The sequence below is a fragment of the Drosophila mauritiana genome, chromosome 2R (assembly GCF_004382145.1).
Source record: "Drosophila mauritiana strain mau12 chromosome 2R, ASM438214v1, whole genome shotgun sequence".
Classification (NCBI taxonomy): Eukaryota; Metazoa; Arthropoda; class Insecta; order Diptera; family Drosophilidae; genus Drosophila; species Drosophila mauritiana.
In genome coordinates, this window is record NC_046668.1 from 15,840,534 (window position 1) to 15,862,665 (window position 22,132).

Below are 22,132 nucleotides of genomic sequence, written 5' to 3' on the forward strand. Positions count from 1 at the left end.
ACAAAAATGGAATTATTATGATTAATTAATAAAACAAAAAAAATGCAATTACCAATAAAAACTACCAGCAGATACGTAAAAAATCGAAAAGCAAGCCTTCATTTTATTTTATTGGTGGTGGGTCTGGTCAATTAATTCTCCCAGAATGAATTCAATTAACATTTTGTTTCGAGTAAAATGTTTATTTTAAAATTGTGCGTTTCCTGTATACATAATACTTTTCAATAAGTAGATAGATCTGTGTATATTATATATAAAATATTTGTATATACTCTACTTGGTCTATTGCACTGCAAAAGCGGTTGGAATTGTAAATGTTTAGGCATCGTTTTCGTTTAAAAAGCCAATCAAATCAGTCGGTTGTACAATTAAAATTCGTATTTATCTTTTTGTGTTTGGCAAATCGAGTCCTTAAAATCTTGAGACACGGAATATATTTTATAAAATTAGTTGCGACTAATAGAATAATGTGAATAGTAATAATTTGATTGGCGTTTCACATTTAAACTGAGCTTCTTTTCAAATTTAAGTCTATTCTAGGCACTTTGAGTCTGTGGCATCTATTGATCACTAGCTAGTTATGAAATATTGTATATAGTGCACCGTCGAGAATCCGATGATTGTGTCTTTGATCCTTTGTGTATACATATATATATGTGTGCGAATACTGTTGTGGTTCCTTGGCTGCCTAATTAATCAAGCTGCGCACGCAGCTGGGACTGCAAAAGGGCATGTTCTCCTTGACGCAAAAGCGTCCTCCTATTAGCGGCTTGGAGCACTGCGCTCCAGCGCAAACAAAGCAACTGGCATGCCAGTGGACATCGCCCCAAGCGACGCCCTGATCTGCGGGTCCAATCGCCACTTTGCAGAGCTGGCAGCGGACGGCAAATAGGCGGTCATAGCACAGCAGGCACAGGGGCATGTTGGACTTCTCATCCGCTATGTACTGCTGACCGGCCAGCGGCTCATCGCACTGATAGCAGCAGAAGTGCTTGATGTGGAACGTTGCTTCCTCCGCGGCTGTGTACTCCTTGGTAAAAATGAGCTCATCACAGGCACGGCAGCGCGGGATCTTCAGTCTGATGGCCAAATCGCGACCGCAAAACACTTGTCCTTGATGGAAGAAGTAGACCAGGTCGGCCAAGAGTTCCCGGCACGTGATGCACTTGAAGCAGCCAGGATGCCAGGCTATCTCCTTTCCTGCACGATCGGCCTTAACGGCAACTTCGCCCATGGCGATCGGCTGGCTGCAGTCGGCGCACAAAATAGTGCGATGGGAGTCTGCAATAAGTGGAAGGATTATTTGCATTATTCATGTAGTAAGAGGGGGAGCACTCACCCTTGCCAGAAGCCTCATCACCATGAAGTCGTAGCTGCTGGAACTGCTCCGGCATGCTGGCGCAACTTGGATACATGTTCATGTCCTCAATGCCCGGAATGCTGGCGAATCTGCCCTGTCCAGCGGTAAGATCCTCACTGCCGTAACCCGGTGTCGGTGGCTTTGAGTGGAAGCCAGAATCACTGCTCTGCGATGTAGGCAGCTCACCAAGACTGGGTTTCGGGTAGGAAATATCCTTGCAGCCATTAGCCATGTCGGCAAAGACCTTGTCGATCTCGTCCAGCAACTGATCGTCATCGAGCAGCCAGTCGTGCACTTGTTTCATTGGCTGCAGCAACTGGCATTGGTCATGCGAGATGCCCTTGTCCTGGAGCGATCGGAACAGGCGGTCATAATATGGAGCGTTGGAAACAGCGGACTGCAGCATGTTCTTGTCAAGTCCCACGGATTGAAGTTGCGCCCTGGTAGCTGGGTTGAGTCCTCTTAGCTCCGCAAGACTGGCAACTGGAGCTGGGATGTTGGAGATAACCACCGAGGAGGGAGCACGTCCAGCACGCGCTTCCTGGAATGCTTGTTTAAGCGGCTCCGCCTGAAGAATTTGCGCAAAGACAGGATCACGATCGTAGTCCGTATTGGCAGGCAGTCCGCAGTCATAAACTATGGTGGAGACCCCACCAAACTTGACCCTCCGCATAGGCGTATCCTGGCGCATCTGGGCTCCCATTCTGATCTGCACTGGGTTTTTCAACGGCAATGGAGAATTGAATGGTGTGCCAGGGGATGATTTTATGGGTGTCATGGGCGGCTGAGGACAGATGGTGTTGATCTCGGCCCTGAATTGCGGATTGTTCACATACTCCTTGCGAAATTCAGCAATGGGACCAAGCTTTGGATCCCGCGAGATGTTAAGCTTCTTATCCTGCAGTAAGCAATTATATTACAAATTTGTGTTGGTCTTGCCAACGATTTTCCTAAGTTAATTACCTGTAATATTCCCAGAACCTTGTCATAGACAATACCATGAGTCACAAGGCTAAGCAGAGCCGGCTTGCTAATCCCCAACAGCTTTTCTCTAGTCTGGGCTCGCAAAGCTCCGTTTTCCTCGAACTGGGCTGTCGATTCGCATAGAGGCTCTGAAAATGCAACCAGTAGTTTGGGATGGGCACTCGCTGGACTTGCCAAGGCCTGGGCCACCTTGGGATTAGCAAGCAGTTCGTTCAAAGTGTCATCCGCCACGGGCATGAGACCCAAAGATTGCCAGGTCTTTTGGGCCTCCTGTGATGGCATCAAAGCGGGAGCTACGTGCTCCACTTGGGCGTGATTAAGACGATCTCCAAGGCGCACAACAACGCCCTGCCCGACGCATTGCTCTCGCAATTTCTGAACGTATTGCTGCAGCTGGATGGCCTCCGTTTCCGTCAATCCATCGCACAGTGCGGCATCCAGGTCGTGTGGCGGTACTTGCAGCTCGAGTTGCATTTTCCGCTTCAGGGCGGCATCGCTTCCAGCCACAGGTATTTGGGCGGTGCCCAGTTTCTCCATATAATCTGTGACCACATCCGGAGCAGCATTTGGCGGCACCCACTCCAGCTGGACGGGCTGACTGGCCAGGGCTTTGATTTTGATGTCTGCAACAGTATGTGTTAAGTTTGCTTAGTCCCCTTTATATGTTATACATATTTTTCACAATTACTTACACGCCGGCTTGGCCCTAATCTGGCCCAGAATCTCGAACTGCGCCCAGCCAGTGGCGTCATCGTCGTCTGGACAAACATGCTGAATCTTGGGGCACTTGCAGTTGCGGCAAACCTTGCGCCAGAAGTGCAAATCCAGGCCCGGACATTTGTCCTTGCACTCGGCACAGGGGGCTCCAGCTCCGGCTTCGTGACCCAGCTTGGACCGCTTCAGTTGCTCCCGACGACTCTCTAGCTTCGATAGCCATTCCGGCGCCTTGGGTGTCTCCACACAGGAGTTGGGGCTCACGGCGGACATTTCGGGGATTGGCTCAGGGCTAGAACATCTAATATAGATGCCACTTTTATAGATCCTTTGTGTTCGCTGGTTTGGCTCTCCTAGGAGCGGTGGCTTAGGCAAATATACTGAAATAGACCAAAGTATATCGAGGTGATATCGATATGCTGCACTCATCGATAGGCCGGTCTCTTATCAGGTAAATTCTTATTAGATTTGTTCTTATTGGGTTTTTGATTTCAAATGCAATTTTGGTTAATAAAGAAAATCTATGTTTTATATTTAGGGATGTATATTACGGAATGCTAAGAAAGAAAAATAAAAATGAAACTGTTATTTTTCCATTAGTTAGTTTTAATTTTATTGCAATCAAGATGTTCAATTTTTCTAATTTTTTTTTTTTTTACAGTAAATAAAAAAGACTTTAATATTTAATATAATGTAAGCTATAAACAAAATGAACATCATTTAAAACAACTACCCTCTCGTAGCCTAATTAATATCTGATTATCCAGTGCTTACTGTACTAACCGCCGAAGACAATGGCATTTTTGCGAACTGCGCTTTTTCGAGCTTTCGATCCGCGGTCACACTTGCACAATTGTTTTTTTCGCGAATTCAATTGCAGTTTTTTCGCAACCTTTTAAATTAAGAGCAATAATCGAAAGGGCCATTTAACAGTGGTAATTAACTTTTTAAACTAACGGCATATTTGAAAAGTGTTTGTGTGTTGAGCCAGCTCTGGAAAATCCAGTTGCAGAAAAGCATCGGAAGCAACAGAAAGCGCTCGATGCAATTTGCAAATACAGAAAAAAAATAGGTGAAAAACTGCGTCCCACTGAAAAGTGAAAGTGCAGCACGGGTCGCGGGACGTGTGGGGAGGGCACCAGTTGGACACCCAGCAGTTGCAGTGGAAAACTGCCCGAAATCAGACGCTATTTTTGTTAATCCTGAATCTGAAAGGATAATATCCTTTTTACCGGTTTACTTACCCAAAGCTTTTGTGTGCGGAACTACGGCAACAATTTGATTTTCCCATTCGCTCAATTTTGCACGGTGGTTGTTTTTGCCCAATGCCTGTGACTGTGTGTATGTGTGTGTGTGTGCGTGGGACTGTACGTGTGTGTGTGTGACGCGAGAGTGTGTTGGTAAAAGCGTTGTTAGTGGTTAGCCGCCTAATTGATTACGATAAATAATTACATTTTCGCCAATAATAATAAAATTTCATATCGAACATCCTTGAAAAATCATCCACTGAAACTCGGATAGTTTAAAAAAATTATTGATATTTAGCTATAGAAGAAGAGTTTCTGTAAGATCCTGGCAAATCCTTTTTGTTACAGTATCCTAAAAAGCTTTATGTCCTCAAAGGAAAATCTTATTACAAATCGATCATTTTATTATATGTGTTTAGAAGTCATACATTATATCATTAGTTTCCTATAGACCGCAGCTCCGGGGAAACGGGCGAAACAATCATGACCGAGAAGTACGACGGCAACGGTGACTTTTCCGCTTTCAACGACGATGACAACGATTTTGGCGGCAAGCCTCGCAAGCCTGGTGGATCTATTGGAGCACCAGGTGGCGCCCACAATGGCGACGCTTCCGCCCACGATCACGGTCATCATGGTGTAGATCCAGGCGGCAATGTCCAGATAAACGAGAAGGCCAATGAGTACATACGCGATTGTATGGCGGAACGAAATCGCATGGACAGGAAGTTTCCCATTGCCGAGAAACTGCTGGAAGGCGGTAAGCAAAGTCATTCAAATCATTTCTAAGCAGCATCTATAATTACTCTTGTCTTGTTTTAGAGATTGAAAAGGTCCAGACCACAGGAAGGATCCCTTCCAGAGAGCAAAAGTATGCCGATATCTACAGGGAGAAGCCGCTGCGGATCTCGCAACGTGTTTTAGTTCCCATTAGAGAACATCCCAAGGTAAATTTCACACTGATTAGCTTGTCTAGTAATTGTAACCAATTCAAATTGAGTATGAGTTTTATGACTGGCGCATTTCATGACCGCTAAACTTTTATTATTCAGTTCAACTTCGTGGGCAAACTGCTGGGGCCCAAGGGCAACTCCCTTCGCCGCCTTCAGGAGGAGACCCTTTGCAAGATGACCGTCCTGGGCCGCAACTCTATGCGCGATCGAGTCAAAGAAGAGGAATTGCGCAGCTCCAAGGATCCCAAGTACGCTCACCTCAACAGCGATCTGCACGTGGAGATATCGACAATAGCGCCGCCCGCAGAAGCCTACGCCCGAATCGCCTACGCCATGGCCGAGCTGAGAAAGTATTTGATCCCAGACAGTAACGACATTATCCGGCAGGAGCAGCTGCGCGAGCTGATGGACAGCACTAGCCTCAATGACAACGACAACGCCAAGAGTGGCTATAAGAAGTCGTCTCACATGCAGGGAGGAAACAATGTCATGGGCGGCGGCTCAATTAATCCGATTGGAGGGGTCAAGAACACGCCGCATCACAGCTATAGGTGAATTATATTTTTCTAGAGATAGCGTCAAAAACGTACCTAACTTGTATCTTTCGGTAACCCTTTTTAGGAGCTCACAGCCGTCATCTTTTAGTAAAAATGTGCTGGCTCCGAAGCAGAAAGTGATGTCCATATTGGAAAAAGCCAGGACGGCCATGGACGAAACCTATGGGTATGATTCTTAAATATAGTTTTATTCAAGGATTCTTACTTAATAACTATACTTTACAGTCGTGGCTATGATGACGGCCTTGGTTATGATCCCCACCAGTCGTACGATAGCTACTCCTATGGCACTCATGGCCATGGACCACACGGACCGCCAGCTAACATTCTGGGCGGAGTGGGTGGCATCAGCGGTGGCGGTGGTCGGGGTGGACACTACGAAAGCTCCGACTACGAGCCGGATTATGGAAGACGAGAATACTATCAGCATTCGCCCGGCTATTCTGGTGAGTTACGGAGTGGTTACATCTATAGAGAGTATGTTACATTTTGAGTCATCTTTCCAGCTGGCGGCGGTGGAGGTGTAGGTCTGGGCACTGGCGGCGCTTCTCAACCAAATGCCATTGGCGGCTCTGGTCTCAGTTCCAATCACAATCGCAGCCATGTTAACAGGTGAAATTTGCTGGACCCTAGTAGTGCCAGCGGAGGTCGAGGTACAAACCCGGCGGCAACCACCCAAAATTTGACCATGAAATCCCAACCCAATAGCAGCAACAACTTTTTGCCAAATCACGGAGCAAGTGAGTGCCAAAACGGCAAGAACATAAATCCCAACTACTACTACAATTCCAACGGCAGTTCCAAGGTGAGTGTACCCAACTGATAAACAGGCTGATCCATAAAAATAATCCCAACTATCTTTCAGGTAAATCAGCAACAAATTCAACAGTCGCAACCAAATCTCCCACCGCAGCTATCAGGCCACAACAACAACAGCAGCAATAGCAACCGGGCCAGCAATATGAATAACACCAGTAGCCACAATAATTGCAATAGCAACTTTCACCCAGTCGGTGAGAAAAACTCCAACGACGTTTCATTTATATCCTCCTATCGACTTGGTCCAATGGATGGCCAAAAGAGTGCCAACAGCAACAATATCAACAATCACACATTAGGCAGTAAAAACCACAGCAACAACACCACCACCACAACCGCTTCAGTGCCCAATATGCTCTTAGTAAGGTATTGAAATGCGATATTAACGAACGCAGAAGAGAACTCCTTCGTCCTTGCACACAACCCACACTAAATCGATGTCTTTGGACAATGCAAATGAATACACGGGCTTTATGTGAATCCGCTTGCTTGCTTCTTACATACATATACCTCTCCGCTTATCCGTCAAAGTTCCCGTATTGATTTGCATTGATCCGGAAACGCATATAACTCATTCGATTATACACCGCAAATCAAAGACAAGAACATCTCTCTAAATCCAAATTAACATTCTCTTACAGACCTGCTAATCCTTCGCTACATATTGGCACATTTCCGTTCTTGCCCGTGCAGTTTTTCTGAACCCAACAGATACAAGAACTACAAGCAGAACAAGCAAATCGAAAAATCACATCAACATGAACATCACAGAAACTTTGTACACTTGAGTTCATAAGATTAGAGGAAGGCGTAGGAGGAGTATTTACAAAATGGACAAAATGAACTTTACGATATATACCACATACAAAACATATACATAACAAATATATTTATACATATATTTTTGCGTGCAAGGATTAACGGTTAATGATGATGAGGCTGGAACAACAAATCGAAAACCTTACTTTCGCGTTGGCTATAAAACACAGACGAAACTGTGTCCAGTTTTTTATCTCTATTTACAAAACATCTTAAAGATACTAAAGAGCCTGAATGATTAGTGGGAGCTGTATTCGGTCGGGAGTGATCAGTAGTTAAGCACACGGCTCAGCTCAAAGTTGAGCTGGGATAGTCTGGCGTACAGATGATACAGAGCGAATCCAGTTGATACAGCAAGACAAAGCTATGTATAGGGAATGAAGGATCCGACTGACCGTCGGTAGAGACAGAATCTATGAGATTAATTAACTTAATAGAATATAATAATAAATACAGAGGGCACACTTAAACCATAATTTTATTTATATATGCATATATTTAACAAAACTAACGATACAGATAAAGAATATATATATATATATACACTTACAAATTCTAATATTTACATAATTAACAGAGATCGACTAACCCCATGTTGACACGAAAGGTAACAGATTAACCCTAACAAAAATTATCTAATACTCGAGCATTCAGAATTAATATATCGAATACTAAAGATCTACAAATAACTAACAAATTACAAAATATATACAAGTTTATTGTGAATCAATGTCCATAAGTGGATAGTGCTGCAAATGATTACTTTATTAAAACACCAGATACGAAAACAATAAAAGAGTAAAAAAGAATACTTAAACGCAAGCGTAAGCGTAAGAATAACAAATACTCCATTTACTTATACACGAATATAAAGTTCTAACTAAACCAACAATGTAACTCAATACAAAATTAACGTAATAACAATGTAATTCAATGTACTTAACCCATTTAACCCATGACGCTGGACGAAGCAAAGTAGTTTACCCAACTTTTCGTTTCCACAATTGTTCAACAATGAGTCGTCTGCTTTGTCCAGTTGTCTACATTAATTATACACTGAACTAAACAAAAGTAACAAAACTAAACTCAACTCGTAATCGACAATTTGATCCGTTGCCAAGCTCAAAATTTCGTTTCCTGTTTTCTCACTTTTAGTTAGTTTTTAGATTAATGAGAATTCTCTGTAGAGCTTAAGTAGAACCAAGAGAGTGTGCCAAATGTTTGTAGGAAGGGGTTCGGAGGGAGTGGAGGGCAGTGGACGGATCCCTTCCAGGTCTGAAATTACCAATTGAAATGCCAATTTATAGATATTATCATTTTTAATATGTATGCAACCTAATTTGAGTATCGAGCGAATAAAGTTGACGTTGCTAACGCAATGAAATAAACATGTACTCGAGAATTCGAATAGGAAGATGAATAAAACGATATCTTGTCCAAAAACCTTAAGAAACATTTACTTACATACAACCATGTGAAACGTTAAATTGTTGAAAACAATTAAAATCTAGTTTTAATGAAATATCAGTAATACAGATAATACAAAGGAATTACAACCATTTATTACAAATAATTATCGTTGTTACAAATTATACAGATAACTAATATGAAATTATAACAAATGCTACTTTAGGGCGATTCCCCAAGCCCCAGATAATTTATGATACCAAGTTAATGAAATAACCGAACAACAAAAACACCCCGCCCTAACAACAATAAGAATATATACACTTATATGATATACATACCTACAAAATGAATTCAAAGAAATAATATATGGCGATTGAGTTATTCTCATTAATTATTATATGTAAAATTAAATAACACAAGTAATAACTAAATGAATAAATAAATATATTTAAAATGTATCGAAAATCGAATGCAGCAGAGTGTTTTTATTCCCAGCTAAAATGGAAATCCCCAATCTTAATGAAAACTTCCTTTATGTTTTAGTTTCAAATATAATTTATTTCGTTGTTGCTTATGTGTTTTATATTGCTTTACAATAATTGACTAGAGTAAATAGCTTAGGAATACCCAGATCCCTGTGTTGCATAATTTCCACCCCCGGAAGGTTCGCAACCCTTGGTTTCTCTCTCTCGTTTTACTTGCAATGAGATCGCAGCAAAGTGACTAGAATGAGGAGGAGTTCCTGCCCTCCGGTTTGCTCTCAGGCGTGCAGCAGTCCATCGCTTTGGCCAACCAATTTCCCGAGTAGGGTCTGGTAGAGTGGCGACTCCGTGGGTATACCCTCGCTCTGCAGGAACAGCAGTGTCTCCCTGGCGCACATGGCGAAACCCAGTGCCTCCGCCTGGCTCCTTTGGGCTGGCGTCGGTGGCGCAAACTGGGCCGCCACCTCGGCATCCTCTTCACTTTCCTCGGCTTCCTCCGCTTCAGCTCCTCCAGCCGCATAGCCATCTCGATCGTCTAGATCCTGCTCAAAGGCATCCAGTTCCGCCTGCAGCTCCATTATCTTTTGCAGCGCTTCCAGTAGGATTCGATTGGTGGCATCTGGCGGGGTGGGGCAATCCTGGCCTGGCTCTTCTGCTGGCGGAGTTAGAGGACGATGGCGTTTCTCCGGAACCGCTTCAGTCGGTTGCTGCTCCTGTTGCTGTTCCTGCGGCTGGACACGTTGCTCCTGCGCCGGCTGCTGATGTTGCTGCTGCTCCTCCTGGCTGGCTCGCTTGCGCTTCATTATCAATTTGCCCGACATGGTTAGAGGATGATCTACTAGATTTAAGCTGCAATTGTTTGGTTTTCCAACTCGCTCCTGCGCGACACAACCTTCGTTCACCTGGCGATCGCCACGACTGAGCTGCGACCAACTGCACCCCGGTGACCAACTGGCAACTGGCAACTCCAACCCCAAAATGCGGCAGGGACCAGAGATAGTGGCATTAGGGGATGTGCCGCGCCAAGGAAATTAAAAACAACAATCCATCGGCAACAAAAAAAAAAAAAAATTGTTGCAGCTGTTTGAGTTGCGGCAGCTGAAGCGGGAGGGCAACAGGATACTGGCTACAGGCCACAGGCTGAACGGCAGCAGCAGGATATTGCAACCCTCAGCTGGCGCTGCCTCTCTCTATCTCTCTCTCTCTCTCTTTCTCTTTCTCTGCCGCTGCAGCAGCCGCGCTCCGAATATCCTCCCTTCCTCCGTGCATCCGTCCTGCACCCCATCCCCCCGGGATCGCAGCCGCGCCCTGCTCGTCCTTTCCGCCCTGCCAGTTGTTGTTGTCCCGTGTCCGTTTCCCTTCGGTGCGGCATAGCCGATTCGCAAGTTACCTTCCTATGTCCTTTTTTTAATAGGGTGGCATTGGAGGGTGTGTGCGAAATGAAAGCGTTTAAATCTAACTAACATTTCACAGGTTATGTGTTTTTTTTTAAACATGTTATAGCATAAATTAATAAATTATAAATACCTTACAATCTTGGGTAACCCAAGTTCTGAGCGTATATATTTTCAAAAATATGTATATATCTATAAAAGTTCTCAAGCTTAATTGCTTCTTAATTGCTGGATTTTAAATTCAGTTGATTTCCAATGAGTTTCGATCTGGTTTTAGCGAACAACGACCGATATATGTAATTGCTTAAATTGCTTTTCTTGGCAAAACGTGCACTGCTGACGCATTGAAAGAATAAGTTATTCAGGTTAGACAGCTAAGCTATTTTTTTCCACGTATCCGTTAAGCATTGTATTCAATCAATTAGCTACCTAAAATTTTGTTTGTGAACTTTAATCACTTACTGCTAAGATATATATACTTACTGCTTCTTAAATACTGTATTTTTCACAAATAAATATTTTAGTATTTGCATACGTTTAACAGGAATATTAGTACATGCACAATTCGTTCAATTTGTGTGTTTGCAGGGGATTCCCCAGTGCGTTATGCCCGACCGTGATAAGCATTTGCAGCTGGCACGCTTCACATTCATCTCTTCGATCGGCACTTCCCCTGCGAGTTAGTTTGACCTGCCACTGCAATGATAAGTGCACACCTAAAAGCACTGCGAGAAATTTCCGAATTTCGTTGTCATGGGAATGGAAATTTGGTACGCGGTATGAGTTAGTGTGAATGAAATCAAGTTTACCTCCCCGTTGGCATGGAGAACCAATTCTTATCGGCTTTATTGCCGATTGTTAACTGAGTAAAGGTGAGTGGTCGCAAATGCTAATCGATAATGCTGTCAAATTTTGGAATGAACATAATTCGCTTTATGGTTTATGTCTGCGCATTGTGTAATCATGACAGGTATTTTTTTTTTTTTGGCTTGCCCAAATATAAGATGACACCATAAATGAAGAATCCCCAGTCCCAAGAAAAAAATATTGAAACAATCTCATTGATAGCAATAAATGTTTATTTATGGTCAAGGAAATTGGGTATTATTTGATTTATTTGGGGCTGCGAATTTGACACAATCTCAGCGAATTGTTGTTAACGGAATTTCGCCTATGTCTGATGATTGGATATTTGCATTCAGTCTGTCGGGAATGGTGGTGTGTACATTATTTACTTGATAAGCAATTGATGTTGTTAAGGGCGTATCATAATTGAATCATATATTATTTTTATCTCATCATTATCGCACACTTGACATTGTGTAATATTGCGTGCTGGTTCCTCCCTTTCCACATTTCAGCTCAACTTGGCCGAAGCATCTTTCATTTATTTTCGAACCAACTCAATTGCTGTTGTATCTTGTATCTTTCGGATATATTTAGGCGACAACGCGAGCAGTAAAGTTGTACCTTTCCCTTTCGTTTGAAGTATTTGCCCGAGCAGCAGAGGCAGCAAATAGCAAATAGCAAATACATTATCCACAGCCGCAGCTGTCGTGTGTCTATAGTGCCATTACACATATATGATTGAACAGTTTGAGAAGCACGCGACAAGTGGCAGCGGATAATTTGGGGGTGTACTGTGCCCAATTCCGGCAATTGTGATCAGTTCGTGTGTGTCGAACTTCGCAGTAAACTCATAAAGTAATTAACGCGAATCGAAACGCTGCTGTTGAGTCGAGTTCATCTTTTCAATATTATCATCCTTCCATTTCGGCGGTCATAAATCTTTTTGGAACAAGCAGGCCTCATTGTTCATCAATGGAATGTGCCTCAAGTTCGCAGAAGACACTTGCTTGGAATTTTCGGGAAACTAATAACAAAGATCGGCTTACTCGGCAAATAAACATGTACAGTAAATACTCTAGAAGTGGGAACCGTGACAGTGAAAATGTTTTACTATCTAACGAAATTGCAAATAAATACACATATTTAGTTAATGTATAGATTACATTTGGATAATATTACCAAGTGCTTGAAAGTATGCTTCTCTTTTTAAAAAATATGCTTTCGATTGTGTGATCTTTGTCTTTCATGTGTTTAGATCACTTACAATGTGAATGCAAATTCTTCTTAGCGGGTGTGCACTGTGCATAAATATTTTTTAGTACAATCCATATTTCGGCGTGGGAATGTCACGTTGTGTTTGGACAACTGTTGGGCTAACTACCTGCCTCTGTCTGAGTGGCTATGAGTCAGATATAGATAGATATATAGCCAATTCACCATTATCTGATCTATAAACGTCGATTATCGCGCGATAAGTTTGCTTCCGATGGCTCCCAAAACATCGAAATACAATGGGGCAATGCAGAAAGAGCATCGCATTGGCGTTCTCAGCCAATTTAACCCGCTCTGAGCCGCAATCGCCATACGAGGCCTTATCGTAATCAACAGGCCGCTTCGCGAGGCAGTAAATTTCGGTTTGCTGTTTAAGGTACTCACTCGGCTTTATGTTTTCGGCTAATAACGGTTCTCGCACTCTCAGCCAATTTGGTGGGTCAGTTAGCCCGCGGACCGTGCGACGAGTGCATGTGAGTAGCGATCGATGGTATTTCGTAAGTTCGTTGTTTCTGAAGTAGCAGAGTTTTTTTTTCTCGCTGGCGATCGATCGGGCCTTTTGAGCCGAGTTAGCTTTTAGGCCAATGCCATGAGCAAGCTGGAGTTCGAGCTCGTTTCCGAGTTCAATCGAAAACCAGTTGGCCGAGTGAAGTGGACCGCGATGGCAGAAATTAGTCGAGCTGAATGGGCTGGGGATTCGTGTGTTTTTGCACACGCAAAGTGATAAGCGGCGATTAGATTTAAAGCACCCAATAAACAATAAATTGCGATTTCTACGCGCTCGTGATTGATAAATATTTGCCTCTCAGCAGTGGATGGATGATAAGGTCGAAAAGGACCTTCAACAGCCTAAGTAGAAAATCTGGTTTATAACGTTTGAAGTGTTTCCATTACTTGTGTAAAAACCCATCAGAAACACGCTTCATTAAGTGGCAGTGCATTAATTTTTTATTAAAATTTTTGGATTATGACAAACCAGTTTCCGTGCACGAATCAGTGCTTATTACGATTTCACCAAAGATTTTCCACCCACATTTCATCCCTTCGCGTGTGATAACTTATCAGCGATAGTGTTTATTGTTCCAGCAACAAAATGTTACCTGCCCGTAGTCTCCTTATCGGATCATGCTGCCTACTGGCCCTACTGATTCATCCGGTGCAGCCGAATCCCATTGCTCCCCGTGCGGAAGTGGCCGCCGAGTTCATCATTCTGCACAACAATGACATGCACGCCCGATTCGAGCAGACGAGTGTGACCAGTGGCACCTGCTCCAAGGAGGAGGCCAATACGGATCAGTGCTACGGAGGATTCGCCCGGGTGGCCTACGAGTAAGTGCGGTCAGGTTGCCTAGAGTTCAACTATTCATGCTGATGAACTTAAACTAGGGTGCGAAAGTATCGCAAGGAGGCGGAGGAGGGTGGAACTCCAGTGTTCTATCTCAATGCAGGTGACACCTATACGGGAACTGCTTGGTTCACCGTCTTCAAGGACAAGATCGCCAGTGCTTTCCTCAACAAGCTATCACCAGATGCTATTGTAACTATCAATTGTTGTTATCCGCATCCTTTTGTTATATTTAATCAACATACATTTGAATAGTCTCTGGGCAACCATGAGTTTGACCAGAATGTTGAGGGCTTGGTGCCCTTCCTCAATGCCGTCGAATTCCCCGTTCTGGCCTGTAATCTGAACCTCACCGATGTGCCCGAAATGGCGGCTGCCAAGCAGCTGGCCAACTCGACGATTCTCGAGCGAAATGGAGTGAAGGTTGGCGTTATTGGTTACCTCACGCCCGATACCAAGGTGCTTGCCTTCCGGAACAAAGTGGAGTACGAGGAGGAAATCGTGTCCATCAAGTGGGTATAGCTCAAATCAGCTGAAGATCAAGGATGTTCATGTAAGTTCATTTATTCACCAGTGCGGAGGCCGAAAAGCTGAAGGCTCAAGGCATCAATATCATCATCGCTTTGGGTCACTCTGGATACCAAAAGGATCAGGAGATAGCCAAGAACTGTCCGGAGGTGGACATAGTCATTGGTGGTCACTCGCACACATTCTTGGATGCCAATCAGCCGGTGGCCGATCCCACGGACTCCGATCCGGAGGCGGTTCGAGGTCCCTATCCCACCACAGTGGTGCAGGCGAGCGGCAAGAAGGTACCGGTGGTGCAGGCATACGCGTATACCAAGTATCTCGGAAAGATTCATGTTCAGGTAAGCGGCACTATATATTATTTGATTTTTATTAAAGAAATATTAATTTAATTGTAATAACCAAATTTCCAGTTTGATGCCGAGGGCAATCTGATCGAGTTTGACGGCGCCCCCATTTTGCTGAATGCCTCAGTAGCTCAGGAGCAGGATCTTCTGGATTTGCTGGACGTATACCGTCCCAAGCTGGACGAGCTGGAGAACATGGTCCTGGGTTACACTAAGGTGTTTCTCGAGGGCGGCAACATCTGCCGCATGAGGGAGTGCAACCTTGGCAACTTGGTGACAGATGCCATGGTCTATAGCCGCGTGGTGGAGAACAAGGGCGGCGAATTCTGGACGGATACTGCGATTGCTTTTATGCAGGGAGGAGGTGCGTTTGCTTGGTGTTATTAGAGAAATTCGAAATTACCTGGACTTACATATGTTTTAGGAATCCGTGGCTCCGTCGATAAGAAGGCTGATGGAGTCATCAATGGCGCCACCCTCCTGGCCGTTCTTCCGTTCGAGAATAATCTGTATGTAACGAGGATTCTCGGAAGCACCCTTCTGGCTGCCCTGGAACACTCCGCGGCTGTGAGGTCGCAGGACTCCAATGGTGGATTCCTGCAGATGTCCGGACTGCGTGTGGTGTACAACTACAACAATGAGCAGGGCAAGCGAGTGGTTTCCGCCCAGGCCCTATGCGCCAGCTGCTCCGTGCCCACGTACAAGAGCATCAATGAGACGGCCCTCTACCAGGTGATCGTGCCCCAGTTCCTGCTCGAAGGCGGCGATGGCTACACTCTGACCGAGGAGACTAATCCCTTCACCGAGAGCATGCAGCGAAACGATCTAAACGCCACCATGGAGTACCTGAAGCAGCGCCATTTCGTGTATCCCGAGATCGAGGAGCGAATTGTGATCCACGAGAAGGCTGACACCGGATCGGCGTCTGGTATTGTGGCCTCCATCTCGTTGCTTCTGCTCTCTTCCTTGCTCACTAGATTCATCTAGTGGAACTTTCAGCTTCTCATTTCGGAATCCCTATCCATTAATAAACTTAGCCACATTTGGTCATTCGCATATGCGATTGCATTTTTTCGACTTAAATAGTCAAGTGTGATTGGTGATAAGTTTGCCCTTAATTAATATAATATATGCTTGTTTCACACACACAAACTTAAACTAAATAGCTAATAAATGTTGTGAGAACTGAAATGACCTTGTGTTCTTATATTTATTTACTCAAAATGAAAATGATGGCTTGGTTAGTTTTCGATTGAATCGCCTATAATCCAGATACCCTATCCATTCTGGCTTACTATTTCCGAGATCCAATCTGTATTTGCCACTGGTACTGGTTATTACGTATACGTCATTGTACGAAACTTCTACCAAGCCCAATAGAACGATATGTGGCATGCCCGAAGCATTCAATATTTTTTTTACCAGTATATCGCCAGCTGTACCAAATGCCTGAAGTGCATTTGGTTTGAAAATGTTTTTCACACAAAACTGATTCGGTTGGATATTTTTCCCCAACACATGTTCACACAACTGCTATTTAAGGCTTTGCACACTTATAACGTAACTTAAGCCATGTTGATTGGTGCCAGTGATACTTAAAGAACCATAGAGGTTTGTAGTTTTCAAAATCCAGATCGGTCTCAATGTTCCTGCAACAGAAAATCACTGTAATGCCTCCGAATTTGTTTTCCAATTAAGTTACCTCTGTTTTTCAATCGTCGCGTCAGGCCAATCAGTGATATGTTAATGTTGGTAAACGGCTTAAAAATCGTGCTAACTTGGAACTCCATACCCATCACAACAATCCCTCTGCGGAAATACAATATCTCAATTTGCAAAACATGCTGTTTGCGAAAACTTTTCAAACAACTCACAAGGAGTAGGGATCGGCTCGAGAAACGTCCGCAGTGGTCAGGACATGGCCTAAATTTCAAAATTACATAAATTTCCAAAAAAAAAAAAAACAACAAAACTCAATTGATAGGAATTTGATAGGCAATACGTACGGTCGGTGATCAGCACACCCTTCGCGTAGGATTGAAGTCCAAAGATGGTGGCCATTAGAATGGATCCCATGGAATCGCCAGTGCAGTCAGCATACAGCAACCTACCGTTCTCCCTCCGACTGACCACATCTCGATCCCCTAACCGTGTTTGCAATCCAGCCGCTATACTGTGAGACATCGATATAGAGACCCAATCCATCGCATTCGTAGGAGCCATAACTGATAATCCCGAACTGCGTGTCGAAATTCCTGCTTTGGTAATTGCTTTGGTAATTGATTTTGGCTATCAACGGACCGCCAGAATCGCCGGCACGTGTATCTCCTTCTTCGCTAGTCGCACATATCTGTTTCGCATCGGGAATCACACCAAAATGGTTTTGGCATATCATAGGTTTGATTTGACTAAGGAAAATTAAAAACTTTTTTGGTGAATTGAATAGGATAATGCAATTGACAAATGTTGTCTTCTTGGAACAGCATCATTGCCAAAAATATGATTGATTGTTTCATTGTACAAAGTGATAACTAAACATGAGCGAACGTCACAGTCTATTGACTATCAGATACCCCGCACTCAGCTAGTGACAGTACTAAGGGAAAATTTTGCAACTAAATTTGGAATTTGCATCTCATCACCCTTCCAGCACAAGTGTGTTCTTATAAATAGTTTGTTTTTGCCGTGTATACTACATTTCTTAATTTGGGTTTGTAAGTATTTAAAGCATGAGCTTTGATCATTTATTATACGTGAAACTAATAATAATAAAGTCATATTTCAATATAACTTTAATAATTCTTATGTTATCTATAAGTTCTTAATAACAATTCAATTCTGATTAAATATGTATTAAATTAATAAAGGTGTAAAAAACTATGAACATGAAATTTAAATATATTCTAACAGCTTGGACAAAGGAAATCCACACATAATTATTTAATGATTTATATACTTTCGAGCCTACATCCGCTGTCTGCGCTGTCATTTTGCCTTAAACTATTTATAAATTAGCATTGGTAATGCTAATGGCAAAATATATATAAAATCAGCAACATATTTTATTACTTATTGAGTGCAACTGTTTCTGCGTCCCTCGGGTTCATTTAATTAAATAATCAATCGTTCATACGAGTATAGCATTTTATAAATAAAACTCCCAGTGCTCGTTGTTGATGCTAATTTTTCCAATTGATAACACATTAACGGAATGCCTCCAGAGTACGATACGTAAGCATAACGTTGCGTATACGTAACGCAACGGAACGTAACTCTCGCGAGAAAGAGAGCGAAATCGAGTGCAACTGAGATTGGGATTGTGATTCTGATGCTGTTTCGCCGGTCAATTTAAAGCGATACTCTTGCCAACAACACACATGCTCCCGTGGACGTAGGTAACTGATAAATTCGGTATAAATAAAAATAATGTATAATAATAAGAAGAGCTGCGCTGCAGCAGAGCAGCCGGCCGCGAATGCGACCGCAGAAATCGGGAGAAGTCAGTGCGATTGTGGACATTGGCGGCAAAGGTTGTGCACATTTCGAACGCTGAAACTATGGCGAAACTGATCGTTGTTTAAGTTCTATCAAGTTCAGAATGCAATTAACTTTAATATTGCTAACACACTAACTAACTCATTAGCTGGTAAAAACGTGTCGCAGTGCTGATAGAATGTTCAGTTACAATTGTGACCGTTAAAGGGTTTAAAGCTAGAAAATTTAATATTAGCATTCTACAACAAAATTATATCAAGTGAATGGCCCGCGCGTGGGGTTAAGGTGCAATTTGATATTATTTCCAATGCAACTAAAGAAAAACCAGATCCATAAATAGTGCCATTATGAGTTCGCACCACTAAAGTGTCGATATATGCACAGTCAAACTTCTAAATGTATGTTTTTTTTATGTATCTGCAGATTCATAAATGGATAATCCATCTAAATTAGCCTTAAAACTAGGGCTTCCTTTTCTAGTCCATTTATTTTTACGCGAAGCATAAATTATACGAATATTTTTATTTGTTTTTCTTTCCACAATTTGCACGTCTGGCTTTTCTCAAATTTTTGCAAAATCTTATACACATTTTCTAAGGATGAAAAGACACGTTGAAATCGAATTTCATTCCCACTCGAATTCGAAATTTATGAACTGTACGAAATTTAGTGGCGCCCACTGTTTTTTGGTTGACCCCAGCTTTCATGCTCCAAGTGATATTTTTGTGTGCTTTATAAGCAAATTAATTAGTCGCTCCGCATGAGTAAATTGTATTGTTATTTTCGCACATGTTTCTGCTTTAATTCTGTTGTGACACTTTCGAATAGATCATTTTGTACTCTACCGGCGCTGAGTAAACAAGATATGTTTATCATTTGCGGACCGTTGAAGATATGCATGTTTCTACGGAAACTTATTTGCAAATTGTCTGCTGTTGCGAATAACTAGAATTTTAATTAATTTCTGCTCTTTGTTTAGACAGCACGTTCGTGGCAGAAGCGAACTCAATCAGTTGGATAAATTGTAATTAATTTTGAAACAACTAAACCTAGTATAATAATATCGCAGTCTGCAAGACTTTATAATTTCTGTTGTAAAGCAATTATAGTTATATGGGACCATAAAAATTGTCGCAAAACACTTGTCAACTGCTTTTGGATTTTGTTGATATAAGCTATTCGCTGGGCAATAATGAAAATCTCAACTGTCATTCCCAATTGGACAGAAGATGCAGTCACGCTGGCTTTCCGGGATCTTCGTGATTCTCCTGGCCCATTGGACACGGGCCAATCCAATTTTAAGCCACACCAAAGTGGCCACCGAGTTCATCATCCTCCATAATAATGATATGCATGCCCGTTTCGATCAGACGAGCGTTAATAGCGGCACCTGCCCTCCGGAGGATGTACATACGAATAAATGCTATGGAGGATTCGCCAGGGTGGCCCACGAGTGAGTTATCCATTCGAAGTATCGTATCCTTTAAACAACCCTTTTTTTTAGAGTTCGAAAGTATCGGAAAGAGGCGCTGGATGGCGGTACCTCCGTGTTGTACTTAAATGCTGGTGATACCTACACTGGAACCTCTTGGTTCACTATTTTCAAGGACAAAATCGCCAGTGCTTTCCTCAACAAATTGAAACCGGATGCTATAGTATGTATTTGGCCGTAATTTCCCTGACAAAATATCTTCAATCTTACATTATTGGTAGTCCCTTGGCAATCATGAGTTCGATGAGAGAGTAGAGGGTCTAATACCCTTCCTCAACGAGGTCACCTTTCCCGTACTGGCCTGTAATCTGGACCTAAGCAAGGTTCCCCAACTGAAGGCCACCAAGCACTTGGCTCACTCCGCCATTCTGGAGACCAATGGCACTAAGGTCGGTGTCATAGGTTATTTGACACCAGATACCAAAAAACTTACTATCAACATGGATGTGGAGTTCAAAGAGGAGGTGGAGTCCATTAAGTAAGTGCAGGAAACATCCAAATTCATTGTAGCTAATTTCAAAAATATTATTCCAAAGTATTGAAGCAAAAAAACTGAAGGCACAGGGTATCAAAATCATTATCGCTCTTGGCCACTCGGGTTATTTGAAGGATCTGGAGATAGCCAAGAAGTGTCCGGAGGTGGACATCGTCATTGGTGGCCATACGAACACATTTCTCTACACCGGTGCCCAGCCGGATGCGGAGCACATAGATGGACCCTATCCAACGATGGTCAAGCAGAACGGTGGCAAGGAGGTTCCCGTGGTGCAGGCCTATGCGTACACCAAATATCTTGGAAAACTTCATGTACAGGTAAGTACTTAAGTACAAGCTTAATGAAAGGAATAAACTGGTCACTAATCAACTACGTTACTTGTATCACCAGTTTGATGCCGATGGCAACCTCATCAAGTGGGATGGATCTCCCATCCTGCTCAATGCTTCAGTGGCTCAGGAGCAGGACCTTCTCGATCTGTTGGAGGTCTTTCGTCCGAATGTCACCAGGCTGGAGAAGTCGGTCGTTGGGCACACCAAGGTTCATCTGGAGGGCAACAAGGCGGTTTGTCGGGCCGAGGAGTGCAACCTGGGCAACCTGATAGCCGATGCAATGGTGTATAGTCGCCTGATGGAGGAGCAGGGCGGTGATTTCTGGACAGATGCTGCCATTTCTATAGTGCAGGGCGGAGGTAAGTGTTGGACGCACATGCTCCGTTTGTTAGTGGAGAATAAGAAACACTTCTGTCCATCAGGCATTCGTAGCTCCATTGAAAAGCGATCGGATGGCGCCATCACTGACAACGATATTCTTTCCGTTCTGCCCTGGAGTAATAAGCTCTATATGGTGTCCATGAAGGGTAGCAGTATTCGTCGAGCTTTAGAGCATGGAGCTGCCCTGAGAGGCAAGGATTCGGACGGTGGCTTCCTGCAGGTGTCCGGAATCCGTGTGGTTTTCAATTCCAACAAGCCCGAGGGTCAGCGAGTGGTTTCCGTGCAGGTTCGATGCGCCGCCTGCCGAGTGCCCAGCTATAGCGATCTGGACGATACCTCCATCTACAATGTCGTCCTGGGAGAGTTCCTGCTGGATGGTGGCGATGGACATGTAATAAGGGAATCAGGCCACCAGCCACAGCGCCTGCAAAATAACGATCTCGAGGCGGTATCCCAATATCTGCGCCAGCGGGACTATGTCTATCCCGAGATCGAGGGTCGCATTATTTTCATTAATTCATCCAGTGCAATTATGGGCTCGGCAGCCCTGCTTCTTATCTCTTCGCTTCTGATAAAAATAATTGCTTAAAATAAACAAATAATCGCGGTTGTATGCTTAAAATGAGCTTCAAAGTTTATGCGTCGATATTGCGATAATTTTGAAACTCTAGATTCCAGAAAACGAACTTCTTCGAACTATTCATCCATTGTGTTTGCCATTGCATAGTTTTAGGCAGACTTAAATAGACACCAAACTAATAAAAATCGTATGTAAATATGTTTTTGCTTTTCATTTCATGATTTCATCATTATTGTGCTCAAAGGAAGTAGTAGTTAGTAGCATAAAATCGATGTT

General features: G+C 43.2%; 6 protein-coding genes across 8 annotated transcripts; 3 read left to right on the top strand and 3 right to left on the bottom strand.

Annotated features, from left to right (window-relative positions):
- Positions 1-169: 169 nt before the first annotated feature.
- LOC117138239 lies at positions 170-3,441 on the bottom strand. Its single transcript, XM_033300188.1, has 4 exons — positions 3,037-3,441; positions 2,324-2,967; positions 1,340-2,258; positions 170-1,281 (listed from the first exon to the last, which is right to left on the bottom strand). The coding sequence occupies exons 1-4, from the start codon at positions 3,329-3,331 to the stop codon at positions 689-691; spliced, it is 2,451 nt and encodes an 816-aa protein (XP_033156079.1). The 5' UTR covers positions 3,332-3,441; the 3' UTR covers positions 170-688.
- Positions 3,442-3,890: 449 nt separating this feature from the next.
- Positions 3,891-8,524, top strand: LOC117136552 (probable serine/threonine-protein kinase clkA). The gene is given in 9 exon segments (XM_033297506.1): positions 3,891-3,993; positions 4,757-5,065; positions 5,128-5,252; positions 5,358-5,809; positions 5,880-5,981; positions 6,041-6,261; positions 6,322-6,620; positions 6,681-7,000; positions 7,276-8,524. Coding segments are annotated over 8 exon segments (1,857 nt in total). The 5' UTR covers positions 3,891-3,993; positions 4,757-4,788; the 3' UTR covers positions 7,337-8,524.
- An 870-nt stretch (positions 8,525-9,394) lies between these two features.
- Positions 9,395-10,365, bottom strand: LOC117136362 (submandibular gland secretory Glx-rich protein CA). Its single transcript, XM_033297233.1, has one exon. The coding sequence runs from the start codon at positions 10,164-10,166 to the stop codon at positions 9,624-9,626; it is 543 nt and encodes a 180-aa protein (XP_033153124.1). The 5' UTR covers positions 10,167-10,365; the 3' UTR covers positions 9,395-9,623.
- Positions 10,366-13,303: 2,938 nt separating this feature from the next.
- Positions 13,304-16,264, top strand: LOC117137441 (protein 5NUC). 3 transcript variants are annotated; one of them, XM_033298879.1, is made up of 7 exons: positions 13,304-13,333; positions 13,947-14,189; positions 14,247-14,397; positions 14,461-14,717; positions 14,780-15,074; positions 15,147-15,444; positions 15,505-16,264. In XM_033298879.1, exons 2-7 carry the CDS (start codon positions 13,954-13,956, stop codon positions 16,065-16,067), a joined length of 1,800 nt encoding a protein of 599 aa, XP_033154770.1. In that variant the 5' UTR covers positions 13,304-13,333; positions 13,947-13,953; the 3' UTR covers positions 16,068-16,264. The 3 variants fall into 3 exon arrangements, with proteins under 3 accessions (XP_033154770.1, XP_033154769.1, XP_033154768.1); XM_033298878.1 differs by having other exon boundaries at positions 13,323-13,333; positions 13,932-14,189; XM_033298877.1 differs by lacking the exon at positions 13,304-13,333 and adding an exon at positions 13,489-13,713.
- A 4-nt stretch (positions 16,265-16,268) lies between these two features.
- Positions 16,269-18,069, bottom strand: LOC117138567. The gene is given in 7 exon segments (XM_033300727.1): positions 16,269-16,405; positions 16,407-16,729; positions 16,783-16,889; positions 16,955-17,003; positions 17,087-17,223; positions 17,225-17,505; positions 18,049-18,069. Coding segments are annotated over 7 exon segments (966 nt in total). The 3' UTR covers positions 16,269-16,357.
- Positions 18,070-18,588: 519 nt separating this feature from the next.
- On the top strand, positions 18,589-22,054 carry LOC117137427 (protein 5NUC). The gene is made up of 7 exons (XM_033298857.1): positions 18,589-18,610; positions 19,802-20,028; positions 20,080-20,230; positions 20,289-20,545; positions 20,604-20,880; positions 20,954-21,254; positions 21,318-22,054. The coding sequence occupies exons 2-7, from the start codon at positions 19,805-19,807 to the stop codon at positions 21,863-21,865; spliced, it is 1,758 nt and encodes a 585-aa protein (XP_033154748.1). The 5' UTR covers positions 18,589-18,610; positions 19,802-19,804; the 3' UTR covers positions 21,866-22,054.
- The last annotated feature ends 78 nt before the right edge of the window (positions 22,055-22,132 follow it).

Coding starts and splice junctions, on each gene's coding strand:
- LOC117138239 (XM_033300188.1), bottom strand. CDS start 3,331: ATGTCCGCCGTGAGCCCCAACTCCTGTGTGGAGACACCCAAGGCGCCG. Junction 2,968..3,036: donor GATTAGGGCCAAGCCGGCGT/GTAAGTAATTGT, acceptor ATACTGTTGCAG/ACATCAAAATCAAAGCCCTG. Junction 2,259..2,323: donor AGGTTCTGGGAATATTACAG/GTAATTAACTTA, acceptor TGCTTACTGCAG/GATAAGAAGCTTAACATCTC.
- LOC117136362 (XM_033297233.1), bottom strand. CDS start 10,166: ATGTCGGGCAAATTGATAATGAAGCGCAAGCGAGCCAGCCAGGAGGAG.
- LOC117137441 (XM_033298877.1), top strand. CDS start 13,676: ATGGATGATAAGGTCGAAAAGGACCTTCAACAGCCTAA. Junction 13,714..13,946: donor AAGGACCTTCAACAGCCTAA/GTAGAAAATCTG, acceptor TTATTGTTCCAG/CAACAAAATGTTACCTGCCC. Junction 15,075..15,146: donor TCGGAAAGATTCATGTTCAG/GTAAGCGGCACT, acceptor CCAAATTTCCAG/TTTGATGCCGAGGGCAATCT.
- LOC117137427 (XM_033298857.1), top strand. CDS start 19,805: ATGCAGTCACGCTGGCTTTCCGGGATCTTCGTGATTCTCCTGGCCCAT. Junction 20,231..20,288: donor AATTGAAACCGGATGCTATA/GTATGTATTTGG, acceptor CATTATTGGTAG/TCCCTTGGCAATCATGAGTT. Junction 20,881..20,953: donor TTGGAAAACTTCATGTACAG/GTAAGTACTTAA, acceptor TTGTATCACCAG/TTTGATGCCGATGGCAACCT.